General features: G+C 36.3%; 2 protein-coding genes and 1 long non-coding RNA gene across 17 annotated transcripts in view; 1 reads left to right on the forward strand and 2 right to left on the reverse strand.

Annotated features, from left to right (window-relative positions):
- RPL22L1 (ribosomal protein L22 like 1) lies at nt 1–4,426 on the reverse strand. Of its 2 annotated transcripts, none has more exons than XM_081570892.1 (4): nt 4,391–4,426; nt 2,425–2,514; nt 2,139–2,260; nt 1–877 (listed from the first exon to the last, which is right to left on the reverse strand). In XM_081570892.1, exons 1-4 carry the CDS (start codon nt 4,397–4,399, stop codon nt 733–735), a joined length of 366 nt encoding a protein of 121 aa, XP_081427018.1. In that variant the 5' UTR covers nt 4,400–4,426; the 3' UTR covers nt 1–732. The 2 variants fall into 2 exon arrangements, with proteins under 2 accessions (XP_081427018.1, XP_081427017.1); XM_081570891.1 differs by having other exon boundaries at nt 2,425–2,517.
- Nucleotides 4,073–19,573, forward strand: LOC145538599 (uncharacterized). Its single transcript, XR_014077075.1, has 3 exons — nt 4,073–4,775; nt 18,473–18,540; nt 19,459–19,573. It is a non-coding gene; the product is annotated as an uncharacterized LOC145538599 (long non-coding RNA).
- EIF5A2 (eukaryotic translation initiation factor 5A2) overlaps nt 13,878–25,657 on the reverse strand; it is a 17,096-nt gene continuing 5,316 nt past the window's right edge. For 4 of the 14 annotated variants that reach the window (XM_081570883.1, XM_081570882.1, XM_081570885.1 and 1 more), the window contains exons 4-6: nt 25,063–25,140; nt 19,411–19,542; nt 13,878–18,522 (exon numbers count right to left, since the gene is read on the reverse strand). In XM_081570883.1, the coding sequence (XP_081427009.1) occupies nt 18,463–18,522; nt 19,411–19,542; nt 25,063–25,140 (270 nt within the window). In that variant the 3' untranslated portion in view covers nt 13,878–18,462. Of the gene's footprint in view, nt 18,523–19,410; nt 19,543–24,943; nt 25,141–25,657 lie in introns of all 14 variants that reach the window. The other 10 variants (XR_014077070.1, XR_014077069.1, XR_014077071.1 and 7 more) reach the window with 5 other exon arrangements.

A 25,657-nucleotide genomic window follows, 5' to 3' on the forward strand; every position in this document is an offset into this window, starting at 1 on the left:
TCAAATCTAAATATTTTATTATATAGTTACACCCAAAATTATGTTTTTGCTATATACCTTTACCAGGGGATACGGGAGAGAAGGATACATTGGGAGATTGAAACTGGCATATACACACTACTACACATAAAACAGATAAGAGTAGGAAATGGCAACCCACTCCAGTATTCTTGCCTGGAGAATCCCATGGACAGAGAAGACTGGTGGGCTACAGTCCATGGGTTTGCCGAGTTAGACAAAACTGAAGCAACTTAGCATACATAAAACACGTAACTAAAAAACTGCTGTATATCACAGGGAACTCTACTTAATACTCTGTAATGGTCTATATGACAAAAGAATGAGTGGATATATGTGTAACTCATTCACTTTGCTATATACCTGAAACTAACACAACATTGTAAATCAACTGCTGCTGCTGCTGCTAAGGCACTTCAGTCGTGTCCGACTCCGTGCGACCCCATAGACGGCAGCCCACCAGGCTCCACTGTCCCTGGGATTCTCTAGGCAAGAATACTGGAGTGTAAATCAACTACACTCCAATAAAAATATAAAAGTATTAAAGGAAAGCCAGCACCATATAAACAGCATACACTTAAATAAAAGATGAATGTTTAACATACAGAGTAATGTTTTTTATTCACTGATAAGCTACAGGTCCATTTCAAGATGTTTCCTTCTTTTGTATGCTTATTGTATTAGTGAGCAAAGCCCTATAAGGGATGGCATCATCTAGTCCTCAGGCTCGGATTCATCTTCATCTTGACTAATCTGGAAGTAACGAAGCTCATAAGTCTCCTTGTCTGATGCAACCACACGAAGCCAATCACGAAGATTGTTCTTTTTAAGGTATTTCTTGGTAAGGTACTTCAAATACCTTTAAAATAAAAATAAATTTCATTAAATGTAATACTTACTACATAAAGGCCTATATAAGACACACTGTCATATTCATCTTCTTTGTTCCTAGTTCTCGCTAATTATTTCATTTGTACTAAATATTAAGCAAGGCTGCTAGGGATATAAGGCACCATTCACACCCCAATTAGTATCAGTTCTATGCCCTACAAAACCCTTATTTTCCCCCACCCTCGCAATAAACTTCATATACTGAAGACTAATATGAAGGATAGCAGTAATAGTAGTTTCCTCTTCAGTCTTACAGCGACATTAGATTTTTAAATTAAACAATACAATCTCATTCTTCAAATGTTACATGCTAATATCAACATTCTCTTCACCACCAATCTCCCTAATCTCAATCCCATCTTGGATCAACAAGAGGCAACCTGTCAATAGGGCTGAATCTTATTCACAAGTTCAAGATTACCCAGTCTTGCAACCCGCATATGGTGCAGTCCTTATAAGAAAAGCTTTCAGCATGGCCTGATTTCATTATTCCAATCACTCTCCCTTTACATTTTACAATTCTGAACTCCTTCGCATTCCTCTCAAGCCTCCTTGCCCTTTGTCAATGTTGCTCCCAGTCAGGAATCTCATTCCACTGGCAACACTAAGCTTACTTTCACGTTCTCTGCAAACTCCTGCTATCCCAATTTCTACCTTCAATGCAGCAATTACAATATTGCATTTATAACAATTATCTGCATGTCCATAAGAACCTTGGGAACAGATACTTCATCTCCAAATCCCTAGTGATTAATTCACGACCACAGCTAATATGCAATACCACCACAGGCTCCTAAATCTTTGGTCCACTACTCTATTTCATTTAGATGAAGCTTTCCCTGACCACTTTAAACATCCACTTTCTTTATGCACTTACACACAGCTCTTATCAACTACTTACATTCCTGCATTTCATTCTCCCTCTTCTATGCTAAAATTTAAGTTCCTTGGTAGTGGCTACCTAGTGTGCTTGGTTCACTGCTAGGCTATGCACTAACAAACAGTGCTGTCATTATGGAGTATTAATATTTACTATCTGTCAAGAAAATTTTAATGAATGAAGACTTGCCACAGGAGGAACATTAGAGAAATCTACCTTTGATTGGCTGCTTCTACTAGAAGCTAGGACACTACTCCCATATTACACAACAGACATGTTTCTTCAAACACATTCTAATTAAAGCACCCAACACTGTTTAAACAAAACACGATGGAAAACACATACCAACCTTTTAGAGAACTGTTTCTCAGAAACGACTATGATTTTATTCTTGAAGCGTTCAATGTGAACGACATTCCCAAGATTTCCAGTTTTTCCATTCACTTTAACCTTCTCCCGCAGAAACTGTTCCTATTTTAAAACAGAAAAAATGCCACACTAGGGAAGAAAACCCTAGATATTCACTAGGGAAGGTACCCTAGGAACAGAGCTTAGGTTAAAATCAAAGATTATATAATTCATTATTAGAAATTCTACTAAAGTGATAAAAACAAGCTGAGTAGAGTGATACTTACAAAATTTCCAGAATCAAAAATTCCATCTTCTACTGGATGAGTAAGATCCAAATTAAACTTCCAGGTTGACTTCTTAGGCTTCTTGTCTTTCTTCTACAGAAAATTTAATGTAAGTATGGCTCTCTACAACAATTTATTCACATATAAAATCAAAACCCCGTATCAGTGCAGAGATGTACAGTGAGGCTATATATGTATGAAATGGTGCAAAATTCTACACGCTAACTTTTTCTAACCTGGCTATGAATAGGGGAGTACACTCATTAACTTGATTAAAAACCAAGCTTCATGAAATCCGCTGGAAATTTCCCTTGTTCATCATATAAGTGTTTCACAAGTGCAAAATTCAAGAAAGCTCAAAGTACCTGGTGGCCTACAATAGTTTCCTTCACCAGAAGATTCCCAAGAATCCTGTTTTTCAAATGGAAAAGATTAAGAGAATCAACCTCCTTTCAACAAGTTACCCAGAGCTTGATCAGAACTTCTAATCAGGTTCATTTTTTTCCCCCCTCAAATGATCAAAACTAAGTTTTGTGGGCTTTTATTATTTCCCAGACTACAGATGTTCAATTTCAAACTACCAGGCATGTCTTTACTACTGCCACCCCCACTGAAGGTGGGGAATCAGGTAGCCCACCACTTAGTCGAAGCTCAGCTGCAAGACAGAATGGGATATTCCGCCCGCTTACCACTAGAAAATTCAATCCTTAATGCTGTTATGGGTGAGGAAAAAGAACTTTTAATCTGTTCTGCTTTTTTAAAAAACATATTTGTGTCAAAAATTTTTATCCAAACTTTGAAACAAGCTATGGTTTTTCCAGCAGTCATGTATAGATGTGAGAGTTGGACCATAAAGAAAGCTGAGCGCTGAAGAATTGATGCTTTTGAACTGTGGTCAAAATTCTGGAGAAAATTCTTTAGAATCTCTTGGACTGCAAGATCTAACCAATAAATCCTAAAGGAAATCAGTCCTGAATATTCATGCTGAGAGCTCCATTACTCTGGCCACCTGATGTGAAGAACTGACTCACTGGAAAAGACCCTGATGCTGGGAAAAGACTGAAGGCAGGAGAAGGTAACGACAGAGGATGAGATGGTTGGATGGCATCACCGACTCTAGGGACATGAGTCTGAGCAAGCTCCTGGAGTTAGGGATGACAGGGAAGCCTGGCGTGCTGCGGTCCACGGGGTCGCAAAGAGTGGACACGACTGAGCGACTTAACTGAAACTGGCAGAAGAGAATACTAGGAGCCGGACTTAACTGGGCAATTTATACCTGAGTATCAATTAGGTTTGGAAATGCAGTTTTACCCTAACATTTCAAATGCTCTTTGGATGGCTTTAAAGCTCTTTAACCAGCTTTAGGTACTGGTTTCCTTATTTAGTAAGTAAAACTTTGAAAAAAGCCACTTTTACATTCGCCCAAGGGTTCTGGCTTTCACCATTTAAAAAACTTTTATCGTGAGATAATGAAGAAACTTCTTCCCTAACTTAAAAGTTCTCTGAAACTTCTCCAACCGCGGCTATCCCGGAAGTTGAGTGCCTCAGCTCTCTCTCCCTCCGCCTGGCAAGGCAATTAGACCGGCCGCATTACCCACCTTCGCTTCCTAGTGGAAACAAACAGGGTATCATCCGCGTTATCAGGCGCGAGATAAAAAAAAGTAATGGCCCAAAGGCTGTCCCACTAGCCCCGTTCACCGTCCTGCCTCCTCTTCGTTCCCTGCGCTGCCACGACCAACCATCGTAAGCCAATTCGGGCCTACCTCGAAATCCACAAGACCGCATGGCAGTCGACAGGAGTAAGAAAAAAAACTCACAATCTTAACGTTCTGCTTGTGTTCCTAACCCAAGTCTCCATTTTTACCCTTCCTCTGCCTAAAATTAGACGATCTCAACTCGCCAGCTACAAAACGCATCTACAACGGGCGAAAATCCGCTCACTCCCGGCAACAACACGAACACTCACCGGCGCCATCTTGAAGGCTCGCCGCGCGATGAGAAGGAAAGAGGCTGCCGGCCTCACGTATTTATACCAAAGCGTGCTGCGTCACGCGCCGAGAACGTAAGATCGCCGTCTCTCTCGGAAGAGAACTTGGGAGGAGCGCGGAGGCCAGTAACCCAGGAAACCGGGGGGTGGCCTGGAGGGCTAGAGGCAGTTTACTAGGGAGCGCCGGCCCGCGGTGGGAGAAACCATTCACGATACTGCGCTGGTGACTGCAAATGCTGGTTGACCGCAGTGGTCTCTGCGGTTACCTTCTGAGAGACCGCTCCAGCTGCACACACCCGAGGGATGCAGGAAACGTTTTTCACTAATCGCCTGGGTCTTTCGTCAGGGCAAAGCAGTGTCTCAGGTTGCTTTGGGATCTCCTGTTTTATATTGCGATTATAATCCTCTAGCAAAAAAGTTATTTCTGTATATATGCTTTGACTCTAAGTCTTGTTTTCTAAATGACTGTTGAGGGAAATCAGTGTTTTGGGGAGCCCTAGGTTCTTGAGGGTAAAAAGAAAATCTTTTAAGAGAAAAATGCGTAGTGCTCACGTGTTCACACATTGTGTGTAATTTATTATATTTTATTCTTTTTATAGGTTTTAGAGTTAATCCTGGGCTTCTCTGGTAGCTCCACTGGTAAAGAAACCGCCTGTAATGAAAGAGACCCCGGTTCGACTCCTGGGTGGGGAAGATCCCCTGAAGAAGGGATAGGCTACCCACTGCAGTACTTTTGGGCTTCCCTGGTGGCTCAGATGGTGAAGAATCCGCCTGCAATGAGGGAGACTTGGGTTCGATCCCTGGGTTGGGAAGATCTCCTGGCGGAGGGCGTGGCAACCCACTCCAGTATACTTGCCTGGAGAATTCCCGTGGACAGAGGTGCCTGACAGACTACAGTCCATGGGCTCTCAAAGTCAGAAACGACTGAGCGACTAAGCACAGCACACAAGACAGAGTTAATCCCAGGACTCCTGACTCCATCCGCAGTGCCTCCCAGTAAACATTCGAGGAATGTTTTCAGTTCAGTCAGCAGTTGAGTCGCTCAGTCGCGTCCGACTCCTTGCGACCCCATGGACTGCAGCACACCAGGCCTCCCTGTCCATTGCCAACTCCCAGAGTTTACTCAAACTCATGTCCATTGAGTCGGTGATGCCATCCAAGGAATATTTTGCTGAGATGTAACTACTAAAATCGGAGAAGGCAATGGCACCCCACTCCAGTACTCTTGCCTGGAAAATCCCATGGATGGAGGAGCCTGGTAGGCTACAGTCCATGGGGTCGCTAAGAGTCAGACACGACTGAGCGACTTCACTTTCACTTTTCCCTTTCATGCACTGGAGAAGGAAATGGCAACCCACTCCAGTATTCTTGCCTGGAGAATCCCAGGGATGGCGGAGCCTGGTGGGCTGCCGTCTATGGGGTCGCACAGAGTCGGACACGACTGAAGCGACTTAGCAGCAGCAGCAGCAACTACTAAAATGTACAAGACACAAGAGGATGGATGTGTGGTGGTAACATACTTGATGAGAAGAAAAAAAAATAGTTTCTGAGCTTTGAAGGATTCTAAGTTGATGTCATTTCAGAAATGTGGTATGCCTCTCAGCGTTCTGCAATATTTTTGTTTGTTGAGGAGAAACTGTCATGCAAGGAGGTGGGGTGGGCAAGTGTAGAGGCTGGGGTGGATTTTTCTTAATTTGGAGAGCGACCCTAGAAAGGGATAGCTATGTATGTTCTTGGTGAAAATGATTAGTAATAGTGAGAGCTATGCTTTAATGAAGCATTACAACGTGTAGCTTCTAAACAGAAGTGTTGAATTCCTAGAAGAAATTCATTTCAACTTTTTTTGCTTGTTTGCTTCAGGAACCACTGTAATTTTATTTATTTTATAAACATTAAGGAAAAAGAAGAGCAGTTGTCATTTTCTCCTCCAGGGCTGCCCAGGCTGAAAAGTAGAAATGCTCCTTGTACTATTGATATTTTGAGAATAAGCCATTAATTGAGGCACTTATTACTTTATTGCTGGTTTTTGGCAGTCTTGCATGCAATGACAGAAAAATACTTAAAACTATTATGCCATTTGTACAAAGTGGATATCAAAAACAATATATTTTGAAAATAACTAGTAATCCCAAGATAACTAAATAGAAACTATAACAGAAAAAAAAACTTTCAATTATGGAAAAAAAAAACTTAAGGAAAACATTAACCAGAAATGTAAGATAGTAAGATTAAATATTATAAATAACCAAATTTTAAACACAGATTCTCTCTCCATTATATATGTAATATATGTACATACATTGCTTATCAACACCCTATGAATATTTTTTAGTTTGACAATAGATTCTAAAACATATGAAATAATAGGTGTCTAAAAAGAGCCAAGATAATTTAGCACAATGAAGGGAAGTTGTCTTTTCTGCTATTCAAATATAGACACTATAATATGTGATAGGTATATTTCTAATATAACCTTCAGTCATTGGATCTATATTATAATACTGCCTGAATAGAGCAGTAAAATAAAATATTGAATAATATGGCGGTTAGAGTCACAGGGACACCCTACCATATGAAGCCACATTAAAAAACTAGATAAAATATAGTTTTATCAATAATTTCTAATGTGTGGTTAAGTTGGTGGAAAAGCTAAAGAATTTTTTGGAGGCAGAAATGACCAGTCCTCATGCTCATACCAATTTAGGGCTAGAATTAGTTCTGCTGAAATGGTATGAGACAGCTCCAGCCTAAAAAGACAGTTTAAGACACTTCTAAAAGTGTGCTTGGCTTGATAGTGCCAGGCAGAAGCAAATGCAAATAACTATCTTCAATATATTTAAAAGCTAAGACTATTTAAGATATGATAAAGGAACCAGGAACAATTGGAATTGGCCAGGAATTTTTTAAAAACAAGAATAAAATAGAACTTCTAAAAATTAAAAACAAAATCTTTAATTAGGAAGAGTGGATGAGTTAAACAGGAGAGTAGACAACTGCAGAGAAAATCAATGAATGGCAAATTACTTAAAATGCAACATAGACAAGCAAAGAGAAAATGTAAAAAGGTAGGTTAAGAGACAAAGATGTCAGAGTAAGAATGTTCTAGTTATGTCAAATGGGAGATCTAGAAGGGTACCAGGTCAGTAAGGTCCCCTGGAGAAGAAAATGGCAGCACACACCAGTATTCTTGTTTGAGAAAATCCCATGGACAGAGGAGCATGGCGGGCTACAGTGCATGGGGTTGCAAAGAGTCGGACATGACTTAGCAACTAAGCATGCACACACACAGAAGGGTACAATAGAGAAAATGGGGATAAGGCAAAATTTAGAGAAATAGTGGCTAAATTCATAGATTCAGGAAGTATCAAGCAGGATAATTGAAAAGAAATGCATACCTAAACACATTGTAGTGAAACTTCAAAACACAAACACAGTTATTTCAAAAGCATCCAGAAAGAAAAGCCAAAATGTTTATTAACAGGAGATACATTAACAGATGATTTCACATCTGCAACAATGAAAGCCAGGAGCAGATAATTATTATCTTCAAAGTACTAAGAGAGAGAAAAAAAAAAAAATGGAGACAGGCATGGCAAGCCACTCCAGTATTCTTGCCTGGAGAATTCCATGGACAGAGGAGCCTGGCGGGCTACAGGCCATGGGGTTGCAAGAGTCGGACCCGACTGAGCAACTGACACATACACAAGAGAAAATAACTGTCTACCTAGAACTAAAAAGTTTAAAACTACTTTTCAAGAGTAAAGATGCATTTAAGACATTTTTAGATAACAAAACTGAAAATTTGCTATTAACAACAGACTCCTAGTAAAGGAACTCTGAAAAATATACTTTGGGATAAAGAAAAATAATCCTAGAAAGAAGGGCTATCTGCCAAAAGAAATAGCAAAGAAAAGGTCTAAGTTGTGAATAAATCTAAACAAACACCTACTGCATATTAAAAAAAAAGGTTATTTTGTGGATCTATTGTGCTAGTAATGTACTATTTCTTGATCTTGGGGGTGGTTACATAAAGTGTGTGTAGTTTGTGAAAATTCAGGCTCAGTAGTTGTGGCCCAGGGGCTTAATTGCTCCACAGCATTTGGGATCTTCCCAGACCAGGGATCAAACCTGCATCTCCTGCATTGGCAGGTGGATTTGTTACCACTGAGCCACCAGGGAAACCCTCAGTGTATGTTTAGAAAAACCAAAGTTATTTTAAAATTATTTTTAACAATTTCAGTTTCAGAAGTAAGATTTTCTTGCTATACAGTGCCAAAAGAATTCTGACTAATTAATTGATCAACCTTTAAAATGAGAACAAGTATCTGTTTTCACTGCTTAATTTTATTACTTGTCATTTTTGTTTTAGTCATTCACTTATTTGTGTCCATTTAGATTATTTCCATTTTTTCACTACTATAAGCAATGCTTTGAGAAACTTTTAAAGAACAAAATTATTATCCTCTTATGCTGAAATAAATGGCTCATGAAAGGAAATATAAAGAAGTAAAACAGATAATGCATAAAAATATCTAAAATCACACCTGCTTAAAATAGCTATTTAATCCTTTGAAACATACATGTTGATGAATGTGTATTTATATATCTGTATCATTTAGATTATACAAGTAATTATATACATGTGTAAATATTAGTACAATACATACTTTTTTGAAATTTAGAAAACTTTATAAACTATTTCAAACTTAAAATTGTAAAAATATTTCAAAACACAATGTATACATATATAAATACATGAAAATCTGGTAAAGAATATATAAATATATATGTGTGTCTATATATCCCTTATCTAGACTTTTACCTACTATTAGCATTTTGCTCCATTTATTGTTTTTTATCTACAGTATATCTATATATCTATAAATCTTTTTATTGTCTCTGGATTTTTAGTCATAGTTGAAAAGAAGCCAAGTTATAGAGAAATTCACCCATGTTATCTTCTAGGACTTGTAGAGTTTATTGTTTCCATTTGGGCCACTGCTTCATTTGGAGTTTATTCTTATGTATGTTGTATGGAATTCATTTTATTTTTTCCAAGTTTATTTTTTTCCAATTGTCCCAGCACAATTTAGCTAAATTAATATTTGCCCAGTGGTTTGTAATACTACTTTTATCAAATACAGAATTTCTGTATATATATTTGGGTCTCTTTTGAGACTTCATATTTCACTCTTTTGGTCTGTTTATTTGCCAGTACCTCACTCTTTTCATTATAGAGACTTTGTGTGTGTGTGTGTTAAGTTGCTTCAGTCCATGTCCAACTCTTTGCAACCCTGTGGACTGTAGTTTTCCAGGCTCCTTTGTCCAGGACATTCTCCATGACAAGAATACTGGAGTGGGTTGCCATGCCCTCCTCCAGGGGATCTTCCCAACCCAGGGATTGAACCCATGTCTCATATCTAGTGCATTGGCAGGTGGGTTTTTTACCACTGGCACCACCTGGGAAGCTCCATAGAGACTTCGTAGTAAGTTTAATTTCTGTAGTGCTAGTCGCCAATTATAGCTCTTTTCAGTATTTTTCTAGCTATTTCTTGTTTTTATTTCCACATGAACTTTGTAGCAACTTGCTTAGCTCCATAAAAAAGCTTGTAGTTTGAGGGGGCTGCATTAAGTTGATAAATTAAGTAGAACTAGCATCTCAGTAGTGTTGAGCTATCAGCCAAGAACACCTGTTTAAGTCAGATTTGTGTCTTTCAGTAGTGTTTTATAGTTCATATAGGTTTTGAAAAATTTTTTGTATGTTTCTTCATTGTATTTTATCTTTTTGCTGCTACTGTAAATAAGGTCTTCCTTCCAATATATATCTTCTAATTGGTTATTATTTTTGTATATAAAAGCTTTTGTATGTGAATCTTAAATCCTTCTACTTTGATGAATAATTCTATTGAATTAGCTTTATCATTGATTATATGGGATTTTCCAGGTATTCTATCAGATCATCTAAAAATAGGAAAGCTTCTTCTCTTACTTTTACAATTCTAATGTGTCTTAACTGTTTTCTGTTGTGCAATAGTATTGGCTGATACTTCCAGAACAATATAATAGTTGTCAAGATAGTGGGCATTCTTGTCTATTTCTTGAACTTACTGAGAATGCCTTCAGTGTTTTTCCATTAGGTAAAAGGCTAGCTTTTACAATTTTACACATAAACACATACCCACATGCGATCATGCACACACATACACACATATAATGTTATATATACCATGTTATCATGTGTAAATGGAGATATATTTATGGTAAATATTCATCCACTTTTTTTTTTCTTTCGAAGAGGTTTTTTTTTTTTTCACCAAGTTCGGGTAAAATAATTTGGTTTCAGAGATCCCAGATAATCTCTGCTGAACGTTGGTCCCAACTTTGGCGGCACTGGTCTGATCTTGCAGTTAGTAAAACCTACAGTTACCTTTTAAAAAATGGCCCACTTGGGTTGTTACAGAAACCTACCTGTGCTTCATGTAAACAAGTTGTGGGGGGAAATCATATTTATTGCACGTGGAACATAGCACTAGTAACACAAATGAGGAATTTTTCTATAATTTCATGAACCTGACACAGCTACCATTTTAGAGAGATGTTTTGAGGATGGGTTTTGTTTTATCCAAAGTTTTTTTTCAGCATCTATGGAGAGAATAATATGACCTTTCTCTTTAGACTTATTAATATAGTGAATACTATTAGAGATTTCCTAATATATTAATATATTTCCTTGGGAGTGAATTGATAGATTTCATAATATTGATTTATTTTTGCATCTCTGATGTAAACTCCATGTGGGTGTGGGTATCATTTTCTTCATGTGTGGTTTGAGTCTATTCACTACTAGTATAGTGTATTAGGATATTTGCATGAGTACTTGTATTTATTTTTATCTTTATCAAGTTCAGGTATCAATGTTATACTTGTTTTGTAAAAAGAATTTGGAAGTTCTAATTGTCTATGCTCTAAAACAATCTATGTAACTTTGAGACCATCTGGACTCGAAAAAGTTTGGTAAAATTCTCCTGTGAAACTATTTGCCTAGTTTCGTTTTTGGTTGTTGGGTTTTTGTGTGTGTGTGTGTGAACAATTTCTTGATAACTTTCTCTGTTTTAAAGTTGTTCTGTTTAAGCTTTCTCTTTCTGTGGAGGTTGATTCTAATAACCATATTTTCCTAAAAAATCGTATCATCTAGGTTTTCAAATTTATCCGCATAGAATTTATTTTCATTTTCTCCCTGCATTGTTAGTCATTCTTTCTTGTTCTCATTTTTCACTTTTGTGTTTTCTTCATTTACCTTAAATAAATTAGCCAGTGATCTGTCAGTTTTTCAAGAAACCAGAATTTTTTTTTTTAATTTCAATTTTTCTATTCACCTGGTGGTTTAGTCACTAAGTCGTGTCCAACTCTTGCAACCCCATGGACTGTAGCTGGCCAGGCTTCTCTATCCATAGGATTTCCCAGGCAAGAATACTGGAGTGGGCTGTCATTTCCTTCTTCAGGGGATCTTCCCGACCCAGGGATCAAACCTGTGTCTTCTGCATTGCAAGCGGATTCTTTACGAACTGAACCACCAGGGAAGCTCTCTAGTCACCTAATTCTGTTTATATCATTTCTTCCCTTATGCTCTCTTTTGGTTTGTTTTCTTTTTTTCTGATTATTTGATTTAGGAATGTAATTTATTTACATTCCTTTCATTTGTGATATAGATGTTAAGGCTATGAATTTTCCTGTATACTGCTTTACATAGATTCTGATATACAGTTTTCATTATTTTTCAGGAATTCTTTGTTTGTAGTACTCCTTTCACTATAGAATTATGTAATAGGTTGTCAAATTTCCAGGTAGAAGGGTCTTTTTATTTTCACTTAGGGTTGGTATCAGCATTATTTTTACCATTTCCTCTTTGTAGAAACGGTTTTCTTTGTGCCCTAAATGTCCTTTTCAAGTTCCATGTATTTGTATTTCTTTCTCTAAGATTTACCTCAATGATTGTACAAAATTAAAATGCACTAGAGTGGCAACAATTTTAAGTGAAACCCGCACACATCAGTGTGAACAAAAAAGGCAGACACACTATCAATATTAGGTAGATAAGCCTCCATTCTCCCGATTAGAATCTCTGTCAGGGATCTGATAGCAATTGTGGTTGCAAGTCTTTTTGCCCTTCTAAACACTAGGATACAAGTCATTGTGATGCTGGGTAGTACCCATGGGTGGGATCAAAAATTGGTTCGACTGGATTCAAATAACTCACAAAGACGACAGTGGATTTATAAAACATTGTAGGTGGATCCTTTTGAGCCGATACACACCCAGTGATTGTAATTGATCCTGCTCAATGTATTGTGGGAATCGATATTTTAAGTTCCCAGTGGAACACACTTTAGACAGGCAGTTAGAGTTCTAAAAGTGGCAATTCCATAGGACACATCCTATTTGGATAGAATATTTGTTTAAATATGAGGTTGCGATTGGGGGGAAAGAAACTGAAGTGGATATGTGACATACAGTTAGTCCCTTTTCACTCTTGTTTTTTCCCTCCCATGCCTATTTCTGGGATACAAGTTATTGGTGTTTGCAAGTGGCAAAAAAGAGTGGGGCTGAGGTGTACAAGACTTTAATCTGGTGCTTTTCCCACTACCCAGCTATGCTTGTTGGATCTGGAGGGTTATGGGTAACAGTAATACTGATCACAGATATGAGGTGACAACTATGCTGGTAGTCTTGGTATAGTCCACACGTCAGGAAGTGAGAGAGATGTTCTAGAATGGTACAGTGGGTAAAAGGAAGAAACTGCTGCGCCACCTCAGGATGAATCTGTCCAGATGGTGTTGATTAGATATGATGAGGACTGGGAAAAGAGTTTGCTTCTGGGACTCATCACACCATTCACTTCGGTATAGAAAGCGAACAGCAAGTCTGGTACGGAAGGAACACCTCAGACCCTGATCAGGGGTTGGGACCACTAAACTCTCTTGTATTATGTATCCCTGGAAGAATGCACAGGAAGAGGAGGAAGAGATGTATTTATTCTTGTATCTAGAGAATTTTGAACCATGTATTTTATATATTCTAAAAACTATTAAAAACTTAAAGATTAAAAGAAACAGTATATCTAAATCTGGAACTGAAATTTAGAAATGAACATTCCCAGATGTAAAGCTAGGGTGCTGTACAATAAGAAGCTAAAATATAGAAAAACAAACAAAATACAAGTTAGATTTTCTCTTAACAGTAGTTATTTTCTAGTATAAAAATGTCTCTGCTGCTGCTAAGTCGCTTCAGTCATGTCCGACTCTGTGCGACCCCATAGACGGCAGCCCACCAGGCTCGGCCGTCCCTGGGATTCTCCAGGCAAGAACACTGGAGTGGGTTGCCATTTCCTTCTCTAGTGCATGAAAGGGAAAAGTGAAAGTGAAGCCACTCAGTGTCTCTAGGAATGTATATATACAAGAATAGTATAAGCTGTTAAATTAACTTTATTTTTATTTAATATAATTGATGAACTTAACAAATATATTGTAATGTAACAAAAAGTTATAATTGGTAAGTTTACTATCTACATTTTAAGGAATTTCACAATTATTTTAACATAGTCAAAGGCTTAATATATGAATTTTACCCATTTTTGAAATGTAAAATACACAATTATAATAATACCCATACTACATATCTTACAATTTTAAAGTTTTAGCTAAAACATATGGGTCTCTGCAGGTAAGAGCATGAGTTCTCTTATACCTATAACAAATAAAATGTATTACTAATAAAGTGCCACTGGATTAGACAATGCCATTTCAACTATTTCATTTCTGAAGAGGACAGAAACAGTACAGAGCTAGGAATTTGCATTATTCTTTATAACAAGCACAAGAGTGCTTATTTATAGTAGATATTAACCACATAAAGGATTCCTCTCAAGAAAGATCACAACCATGACTTATGACAAGCTGTATAATCACCACTGAATAAAGTTTATATCCAGAATTTTAAAAAAGTGCAATCTTGAACTATGATAAACTTAAGTCTACCAATATCAAGACATAGTTTTAAGGACTTTATATAAATAAAGGAACCTTTTTTTTAATTGTAAAATAGGTTTCAACCTGTAATAAGGAGTCAGTAATAGTAGTGAATGGTAAGGTTTGGCAACAAGAATGTTTTTTTAGCAGGTGAAAGCCTGATATGCATTGCTATAAGATACCTTTTTCATGTAAGGAAAACGTGTTTAGATATATACAGCACTTTTCAGGCACTTGACCTCACTTGGTAGTTACGTTGATGCTCAGATGGTCATTTAATGAAAAAATATTAAATTATATAGAACTGTGTTCCCATAGAACATCTGTGTTCTGTAAGCTAAATCCAAATGTTCCCTGCTAAAATCAAATAATACCATATGCCCAATTCAGAGAAAGAAAATTTAATAAAGTTAATGGATTGAATTTTCTCAATTTTAAGGTTTTTCACAATAAATTTTTCTTAAGCCTTTGTTGCCTATTATTTGTCCAAATGCTGGGAGGAAAAAAGGCTTGAAAACTATGAAATAATATGCCTAGATGATATCAGAAAATTTAAAACTGTTGACCAATTAATATTATGCTGTTTATGGAAATATGCTTATAGTTTGCACATATACTGCTTAAGAGTCATATTTTCTTATAATAAATTTCTTACTAGTTCATATACAGAATTCAATCTGTACACTTTAATGTACCCCCAAAAGTATTATGAATTTTAATACTAATTTTAATTCTGTTGTCCCTAGACATGTTTTGAGAATCACTACATCAAAGTTTGGCTCTAAAGCTATCTTTGGGGTCCATGCCAAAGGAATGCTTTCATGTGTATCATTAAGGATAAGGTTCTAAGATAAGACCACCAAATTCTTTTCTAAAAAAAATGGCAAGATTCCAGTATAGATGTTAGCAATGTTCCCATTTTTTTTCTTGAATATTTAGCATATAGTTTAAATGTGTTGATATTACAGATTTTTATCTGTATGTATCATTGTATTACAATGTGGGAAAATTTTGCAATATTCTTTCATGCAGTTAGCTTTAAAATAAGGAGACTTCAGCTCTTAGCACAAACAGCCCTGAGAACAATGCATTCAAATTACAACTAGAAATAATCTAATTGAGAAACTTTAAAGTACAAAAACAAATTCTGGAAAAGTTGTAAATTAAAAAAAAAAGTTACCAATATTTGAGGCACTACCAGACTACAGTACTTTTAAGAGTTGGAAGGACTTTGTAAAAAGAACAAACATACAAAGCTATGTGTGCATATGCACACATGTTGTGCTATAATGAAAAATTGTATCCCCAAATTTTATAGCCTAAACATTTTAGTGCAGCATCTCCTATTAAAGATTTCATGCTCTGGCTGCAGGAGAGTTTTGGTAATAGTTATCAAGCATCCATATAGAATTTTGTACCATAAATGGAAAGGGATTCAAGAGCTTGGTTAGCAACAATTTCAAGTGACTTGACAGCCCTTGGAGGGGAGCATGAAAGAAACATCATAATTATGTTTATGATGCAAATGCTAAGTCAAAGTAGCAATAATTTGATCTATTTCAGAGGATATACAACTTTGTAGCAAATAAGATATAACAAAGTCTTCACAGTAGAAATAAAATATGTTGTTCTAGAAAGAAACAAATATTCCACTTGTTAGTATAATACTGTATATAAATTGGTGAAATGCCTGCAGACAAAAAGGTATATCACTGTATAATCTATCAACATGACAGTCTACATTCTACACATGGCAACTCCGACATTTAACATTTACTACAAAAAAGTACAACAAATACTAGGAATCAACTTTTAACATTTCTGATGTCAAAAAAGAATGAAGTCATTTCTGTTCTATTAAAAAATGTTTCCTGCTTCCTTTTAATACAATTTATAAAGCTTTTCTAAATGAAATATATTGTTCAAGAGAAACAAGTATTGACTTACATGAAAATAAACAGTCCCATATCTTTAAAATCTATACTTATAATTTTATGTCAGAAGAGTATTTACAGTTTATTATAGTACTTGAAATACTTATGCATAAGTAGCTTTTGCCATTCAATATATGAAGTATATGAGCGTTATTACAATTTATATATACCTTGCAATTGAAATACTTTACCTTGCAATTGAAAATGTATTTATGTGAAGTTTGATAAATTAGGAAGAACAAGGGCATGCTAATCCAGAATTAACACTAAACCAGAATACTAGTGTAGTTAACTGGGGTCATATGAATGGCCAGCAAGAAGCACAGATTGGTAACTTTCTGGAATTCCTGCAGGTAACGTTGCCAACCAGTCACAAGTAAGATACATACTACAGAGTACTAAAAAAACTAGAGCAGTATCTAGTAGATACCTAAATGGAATTCCGGAAATGAAAGAATTTAGCCTAATTACTAATTGTGCTTTAGATGGGCAAAAGCTAAAATGTTATACTAAAAAATGATTAACTACAACATCAATATTTCATGTGCTTTAGAATTCCTCTTGCATTTCCTTAAAGCATCTTGCTTCTTCTCCACGTGGTTTTGCTGAGGCCAATGTAAGATTTAAAAGTGTGGGCAAATTAAGTAACTAAAACTGGGATCTTCTATCCCTAATGCTATTTCCAATCACTGAGTAGACCGATTATAGCATCATGCAGAATTTCCTCTAGGTGATAGGGTACAAAGACCTTTTAGAAGTCAATGTATGATGGGAGAGGTCTTATAATCAGTCTTAGAGAATGAAAGTATTACTGAAATGGTGATTTTGTTCACTGCAATATAATGGCTGTTATTGAGTCAAAAGTCCTCACAAACCCTGCCTAGAATTCTGGAAATAGAGAGATATATGATCCAAAGACTGAACAGAAATGTAGCAGAATCACCTAAAATACTTTTAAAAGTAATTCAGTTTATAGAAATCTTTCCTATATTTCATATCAGTAAGTGAATTAAGTCACATGACAATCAGATAAATACATACACTTAAATAATAATCATATAAAGTAACTTTTCTTCTATGATTCACTTTCATGTTAGAAAAACATACATAAATTTAACAAGCATTCCAAATAATTTAAAGTAAGAATTTCTAGTTTTTGTTTAACAAATATTTTGATGTCAAAAAAGTCTACTTAAAAATGTCTGGAAAGGAGTGATTACTACAAATATCAACTATTCAAAATAATCGATAAAAAGTACTGCATAGTATCCTGTAAAGCGGGTCACTCCTTTAAATAGAGAAAACAAAAGTTAAAAATGCAAACAGAAACTTCCTATTTTTATGCTGATTACAAAGGCCTCAAATAAAAACCTACAGCTTTTACCAACACCCTCTGGCACTGTCCTCTGGGCCTTCTTTACAATATGACTTGCTAACAGTCACGCAACAGTTTAATGCCTCTGTTAACCACAACAAAGTACTAAAATGACTATAATACAGATAAGTCTGCCAGAAATTTGGCAAAGAACAGAATGACTGAGGTAACACAGGTGGGCTGCACACGGTTACTAAGATAACTGGCACTTTTCGATATCATGATTTTTGTTTAAGGATCTGTACTTGCCACACCCTGGCTGAAATTCTGACAATTCCAATCCATAATCTACTTATTCTATGACATTAAGTTTGAAATTAATGCAGAGCAATTCAACTTAAATGTGGTACATCAATACCACTGGATGCTACATTGTTTAAAACCCTGGTTTATTTATCATTTAACTAAAATTCAGGAATGATCTACTCAGACAAATCACATCTGCTGAGGCTATCTCATCTGTTTCTTGGACTCACATACTGAAAACCACAGGAATGTTATAGGAAAGACACCTACAAAATTAAAAAAAAAAGTTATATATCGATTATTTTTTTAAATTACTAATTGCCTGCAAAACTAACTCAGCACAATTTCAAATCAACTGAAAAAGAAATGAGGTTGCTTATGAAGGCCATAGCTTTGGTGACAACTTAGAACCAAACTTTAGATCTGTAGTTGATCCAGACTTAACAGTTTGCTCATGCCTGATGTTCCCATTTATTTGCAGGGCTTTATGGCTACAGCATATTCTTCACTCATCGCACACATGACAGACACCTAGAAGGAAAAAAGCAGGTAAAAAGTTATTCAAAAGGCAATATCTATATAAGATATATTTAACTCATCATACACTGGATAATTGTGGATCTATTTTTCACCCTGCTTATTTAACTTTAAAAAATTTATTTATTTTTAACTGGAGGATAATTGCTTTACAATATTGTGTTGGTTCCTGCTATACATCAACAGGAATCAGCCATAGGTATACCTATGTCCTCTCCCTACTGAACCTCCCTCCCACCCCTCTAGGTTGTCACAGAGCACTGGGTTTGAGCTCCCTGCATCACACAGCAAATTCCCACTGGTTATCTATTTTACATGTGGTAATGTATACGTTTCCAAACATAGAGAACAGACTTGTGGACACAATGAGGGAAGGAGAGGATGAGATGAGTATTTGTGGATGTTTTATACATATTTATTTTGGAAAGAGGCATTCCAAGATCAAATCATCTTTCTCTACAGTTTTCTAGAGAAGAATTTCTTAAATTGTGGTTTTTAAAACAATTTCCAGGGAACGGGAGAATAAGAACTGTAAATACTGCAATACTTAGATGTTATACTTCTGAAAGTTATAACAAAGATAAAGTAAATCACCTTCAGTCTTTAGAATTCCCATAACATCCTTTCTCATCCTTCAGAATAGTTCAGGCTTACCTTCAAAACAAATTTGGGGTTGACAGTGTCTATGTAGTGAAAAATGAACTTTGATACTTTCTTCGGGAATGTGCATGGTAAATGTTTTCCACTGCCTAGTTCTAGAGTTCCTTTTCAACATTTCAGCAGTATTTAACAGCCATATTTCTTATAGTATTTTATGCTAACTACTTTAGGTCAAAGCTTTTATAAAATGGCTTAAAAAACAATCTCGCCATAGGTCTTTACCTGTACATCTTCACCTGCATTATATTTTCCTTCTATTTCTTTGCCTAGTTCACCCTCTGGCAGCTTAAGATCCTCACGAACTTCACCAGTTTCTGTTAGCAGGGAAAGGTAACCATCCTGAATGCATATCAGCTATTGAAAGAGATTATATCATTTGCACTGATTAGATTATATCCACTCCTTTGTAATTTTAACATGAATTGCCATCTACGTTTATTTGTATAAGTACACAGTAGTATTTTAATAAATTTTTGTTACTTAAGAATGCTACACATAGAAAAGCAGAAGATAGGTATAGACAAAAAGTATAAGTTCATTCCTTCGTGCATTCTTCCCCAAATCTCTACATTATTCACCAATTTGGCTTTTTTTTAATAGGGTATCCAGAAGTATTTACATTTATGTACACAATACAAATATAGTTGTTTTCAAATATAAATGAGTTAAGTATTTTTCAGCAAGTTGTTTTTACTTAAAATATGTCTTAGAAATCTTTCAATTTTGGAAAATATGGACTTACCTCAATCTCTTTAATCACTTCAGAGCTGCATAGATACAGTTACTGATTTAACAATTTTTGTATTAATGGGCATAAAAGTTATTTTCAGTTTTTCATGACTATAAACAATGTTTTATAATTTGATTATAAACAAAGTGAAATGGAAAATTTTTAGTCTCCAGCTCACTGCTAACATTAGATTTTTTTAAAAAGAAAAAAATTAGCTTGTTGATGACATTAATGCAACAAACCCAGTCATCAACCTAACCTGCAAAAATACACAGTTTTGATATCATTGAATTTCTTTTATTACAAGGATGAGGAAACTGGCAGGCTGCATTCATTTCTTCTAAAAGCAGGTACACCATCAGTGTGCTTAGAATTCCAAGAGGTTTTATGAAAGTCAACCAGCCAGCACGCCAGATGCTAACACTGAGATATACAAAAGGAATCAAAGACACGGTCCCTGGTCCCCTTTAGCCACCATGACATGACACAGGCATACCCCAGAGATAGTGTCAAAGCTCTCCTTTATGGCACTACCAACTCAGGCAATGGCTCTCCACAGAAACTGCACCTACCTCGGAGATTTGTTTTTGCACATGTCTATAATCTCAAAAACAAAAAGCCACCCTATTGAGCCACCACAAACAGTTTAATCTTTTGGTCGCTCAAACATTTGTGAGGTAGTTGGCAGAAAATGGGGGGAGCAAGGAGGTTGAGACAGAAGTGTAACTTTTAGACAACCACAGGCTCATTGTTTTTATTTTAGCTCCTTTAGCAACTCCCTGAGGTAGAACTTGTCAATTTCAAGAGTTAAAAGGTTCCCACTCCATCAGTGACTGAACCACATAAGCCAAATAATATTGGTATTTTGAAATTTATATGGTATTTTAAAGAGCAATTCATAACATAGCATTCATAGCCATGGGATGAACTACAAAGCATTTCAAATACAAAAATGTACAGACATATTATAAAACATCTACTAAAATATTTGTTTATAAACATTAAATTGCTATAAGAAATAAAATTAAATTTTCAAAAATAAAACTAAGCTATAGAAAAGTGAAATTAAATAATAAAAATTAATTATTTGATCTTTAAATAAAGAAGAGTTGTAAAAGTAATGCAATGAAATCCTTTGTCTTTCACTTAAATTTACTCTTTGTTAACATTTAACCACAGGCTTTTTTTAAATCTCTTGTATATATAGAATATATAAAATGCTTCCATACACACTCTTATTCTTTTATTTTTACTGAACCATTTGAGAGTAAGTTTCAATCATGACTCTTCAGCAATAATACTGTGTTCTTCTCAAGAAAAAGGACATACTCATATAATCACAGTTTATTTTTCAAAATCAGGAAATTCAATATTCCTAACATATTATTTAATATACACTCTGTATTCAAAGCTGCAGTATTGTCTTTCTTTCCCTCTCAGCTCCAGGATCATGCCTGGAATTTTTCTGGCTATCATACCAGTTCAGTTTCTCAATTTGGAACAGCTCCTGATCCTTTGTCTTTCATGACACTGACGTTTTTGACAAGCACAGATTCATTGAATTATAGAATGTTTCTTAGTATGAGTTTGTCAGTTTCCTAATGAATAAGATAGTGCATTTTTGGAAGGATTACTGCATAAATGATGTGTCCTCAGAGTATCACATCAAGAGGTAAATAATATCTATTTCCTATTATTGGTGATATTAACTTTGATCACCTGGCTACAGTAGTATCTGCCAGATTTTTCCACTTTCAAGGTACCATTTCCCCTTTTGTAGTTTTCAATCTTGTAAAAAAAAGCTAACGGTGTCATTTTTGTGTTTCAAGCATATTTCTGTGCAACTTTTTCAATATTTCCTCAAACCCCTCTGATTCTTTAGAGTCAGAAGGAGATGGTGGTAAGGAGACAGTTATAATTCTAAATATTTCCTTCTGATCCTTCACCTTAAGCAAATCTACTTGTTGGCTACACTAAAGCCTTTGACTGTGTGGATCATGACAAACTCTGGAAAATTTTTCAAGAGATGGTAATACCAGACCACCTTATCTGCCTCCTGAGAAACCTGTATGCAGGTCAAGAAGCAAGTTAGAACCTTACATGGAACAATGGACTGTTTCAAAATTGGGAAAGGAGTACATTAAGGCTATATATTGTCACCCTGCTTATTCAACTTATATGCAAAGTACATCATGCAAAATGCCAGGCTGGATGACGCACAAGGTGGAATCAAGATTGTTGGGAGAAATATCATTAACCTTCGATATGCAGATGACACCACCCTTATGGTAGAAAGTGAAGAACTAAAAAGCCTCTTGATGAAGGTGAAAGAGGAGAGTGAAAAAGCTGGCTTAAAACTCAGCATTCAAAAGACGAAGATCATAGCATCTGGTCCCATCACTTCATGGCCAACAGATGGGGAAACAATGGAAACAGTGACAGACTCTACTTTCTTGGGCTCCAAAATCACTGCAGATAGTGACTGCAGCCATGAAATTAGATGTTTGCTCCTTGGAAGAAAAGCTATGACAAACCTAGACAGCATATTGAAAAGCAGAGACGTTACTTTGCCTACAAAGGTCCATATAGTCAAAGCTATGATTTTTACAGTAGTCATGTATGGATGTGAGAGTTGAACCATAAAGAAAGTTGAGTGCCAAAGAATTGATGCTTTCGAACTGTGGTGTTGGAGAAAGACTCTTGAGAGTCCCTTGGACTGCAAGGAGATCAAACCAGTCAATCCTAAAAGAAATCAATCCTGAATATTCACTGGAGGGACTGATGCTAAAGCTGAAGCTCTAATCCTTTGGCCACCTGATGTGAAGAGCCAACTTGTTGGAAAAGACCCTGATGCTGGGAAAGATTGAAGGCAGGAGGAGAAGGGGACGACAGAGGATGAGATGGTTGGATGGCATCACCGACTCAATGGACATGAGTTTGATACAAGCTCTGGGAGATGGTGAAGGACAGGGAACCCTGGTGTGCTGCAGTCCATGGATTTGAAAAGAGTCGGACTCAACTGAGCGACTGAACAATACTCATTTGGTAACTTTGAAATGTTATGAACAATTTTTTTGGTAGAAAGAGAAATCATTTTGTTAATAGTAAACAAGAAGACAGGAGAGGGCAGGGTCAGAAAACTTGTAATAGAAGAGTCAATCATGCAGTGGCATACCAAGCTGCTGAATGACATCTAAAATTATACCATACACCCAAAATACTAGTACCACAATGTGGTATCTATTATTCCCTACTAAAAGAATCCAATGTACGGTGTTATTTCTCTCCATAGGGCTCCTGGGAAAATGGATAATTCCAGGTCCAGAGTAGGAAGCATACAAGATGTGAAAACATGGTGATCCGTATCAAAGGGATTCAGAAGCTAACTGAAATAAGGGCCCTCTGGCCAAAGATAGAACAATTTGAGAATGAATAATGAGAATAACTACAATATATTGAAACATAAATGTGTTTAAATGCTTGAGTTCAAAGTGGCAAAAAAAACCATTTAACTGGTAATCTTCAATAAAAGCCAGAGAACCAACTAATTTTGAAAACTGGTAATTAAAGGGAAAGAATCAAGTATTTATATTGCTTTTCCTATTATATACTGTTCCAAGGGTAATCAAAAAAGCTAAAGGAAAGTTTCTCTTTATAGAAGTGTTCTGGCTTTTTTATTTTTTTAAAGAGTAGCTGGTTATTATTACTTTGTATTCCCTAATAAGTTAATGGATTGAGGCAATTATTACATATCTAATAACATCACAAAAGAGCAAACCATAAGATTCATTTACCTGATGACTGCACAGAACATCACCTTTGGAGTAGTTCTTGTTAAAGAAAAAAGATGAAAAAAATAAAAATCTAAACTGGATCTGTACATTTAATTATCCATTTTCAGAAATATGTGGGACAAAGGAACATGTTAAAGAACAAGGAAAATGCAATTAACAAAACAAAGCCTGTGGGAAAGTCTACAGAACAACATTCTTCATCGAGAGAGAGAGAGAGAAATAAGGAAGGGAGGAAAGAGAGAATCAAATGCATGTATGAGAGAGGAGAACCTATAAAGCAGATTTAAGAGATACCTCAACCAATTTCAATGTGTGGACATTATTTAGGTCCTGATTTAGAAAAACTACAAAATAAAAACAGTAACTATCACATCTGAAAAAGCAAAACACAAATACAATTAAGAAAATGTAGATATTGATTGGATATTTGAAGATATTAAGGAATTACTAATTTTGGAGGTGCCACAGTATGCTTTGATCTTGCTCTTTACAGCCCTTACCTTTTAAAAATGTGTATCAAAATATTTGCAGATGAAATGATAAATAACATAATATTTGGAATTAGCTTCAAAATAATCAAGAGATAGAGGATACAGGAAATAAAAGTAGATGGTGGGGTATAAATGAAATAAGATTTGCTATGTATTGATAATTTTTTAAGGTGGATGATGGGTATATGAGGTTCATCATATTTTGAAAATCTCTACTATAGAAAGCAAAAAACAAAAATGCTATGGTATATCAGAATTCTAGAAAGAGCACTGTAACCACTAAATAGCTGGAGGCACAGGGAGCTGAGAAAACAAAGCATGATCTGAAAGGAAGGATGTGGGGAAAGCCAGTGACTGGAGATTCTGTCCATGATGTGGTCAGATAAGAACATGAAAAAGGAAAATTATGGGGCAACTTTTTGCCTGTATTTGTATTATTGGTACACAACAGCAGAAAGCTGGAGAAGGAATAGCATCACTACAGGTGCTAACTTAGTGCTAACTTCTGAACTTAATTTTATTTCTCAATCTATTTCAAAACAGACTTTTAGGTAAGACCTCCTTTTTTCTCTTCCTCCAGCACTCTCAAGCTACTTCTTTAGAGCTGCTGGTCCCTGGCCCGGGTGGGGGTGGGGAGCATGGGGAGGAGATTGGGCAAGAAGGAAATGAATACTTGACCATTGTTATCAAACAACACAAGTAAATAACACTATTATCAACTAGAGTGCTAGCTGACCCACCAAGCCATAAAACTGGGTATGCACAGCACCACTTCATCATCAAGTGGAAGTTGCATATAGGAGACCAACTTGAGCAGGTCCTGAAGGCACAAGCAAGCGGTATGAGACTCAGAAAGTACCTTCTTCTGCACCATCCACCTCTTCTCCCTCAACTCATACCAGTGGCTTTGTGGGGGGAGTTCCCTGTGAGCAGCTGACTGAAAAAGAAAAAAATTCAGAGTGGTTTCTAGATGGTTATGCATGGTCTGATGAAGCTACTCGGAGAGATAGTGGGGATGAGAACTTCCTGCACTGGACTCAAAAGGAGAAAGAACTGAAGCTTTAGATTTACACTGATGATGGGCAATGGCTACGAGTCTGTATGGAAGTTCAACCACACTGAAAGAACAAGATGGGAAAACTGCTGACAATAAGGCCTGGGGGAGTGGTACATGGAGGGGCCTCTCTGAATAGAAAATGTGTCCGTATAAATGCTTACCAAGGGGACACGCTACTGAGGAGGCAGATAGTTAGGTGACAAGATGATTCTATCGGCGAATGTCACTTAGTTTCTCTCTGTAGTCTTCCCAGTCCTTGCTCAATTGGCTTATGAATGACTGGCCATTGTGGCATGAGCTAATTGACACAGGTTTTTTCTCACTAAGGCTGATGTGACCTACAGCCACTACTGACTACAGCTGCTGCTGGTACCTCACAGCACAGACCAATGCAGAG

The sequence above is a fragment of the Giraffa tippelskirchi genome, chromosome 2 (assembly GCF_054371585.1).
Source record: "Giraffa tippelskirchi isolate mGirTip1 chromosome 2, T2T-mGirTip1v1.2.pri, whole genome shotgun sequence".
NCBI lineage: Eukaryota > Metazoa > Chordata > Mammalia > Artiodactyla > Giraffidae > Giraffa > Giraffa tippelskirchi.

Excerpts from the sequence above, each read along its gene's own strand:
- RPL22L1 (XM_081570891.1), bottom strand. Across the intron at positions 2,261-2,424 it reads TTTTTGATTCTGGAAATTTT|GAACAGTTTCTGCGGGAGAA; the intron begins GTAAGTATCACT and ends GTTTTAAAATAG. Across the intron at positions 878-2,138 it reads GAGAAACAGTTCTCTAAAAG|GTATTTGAAGTACCTTACCA; the intron begins GTTGGTATGTGT and ends TTTATTTTAAAG.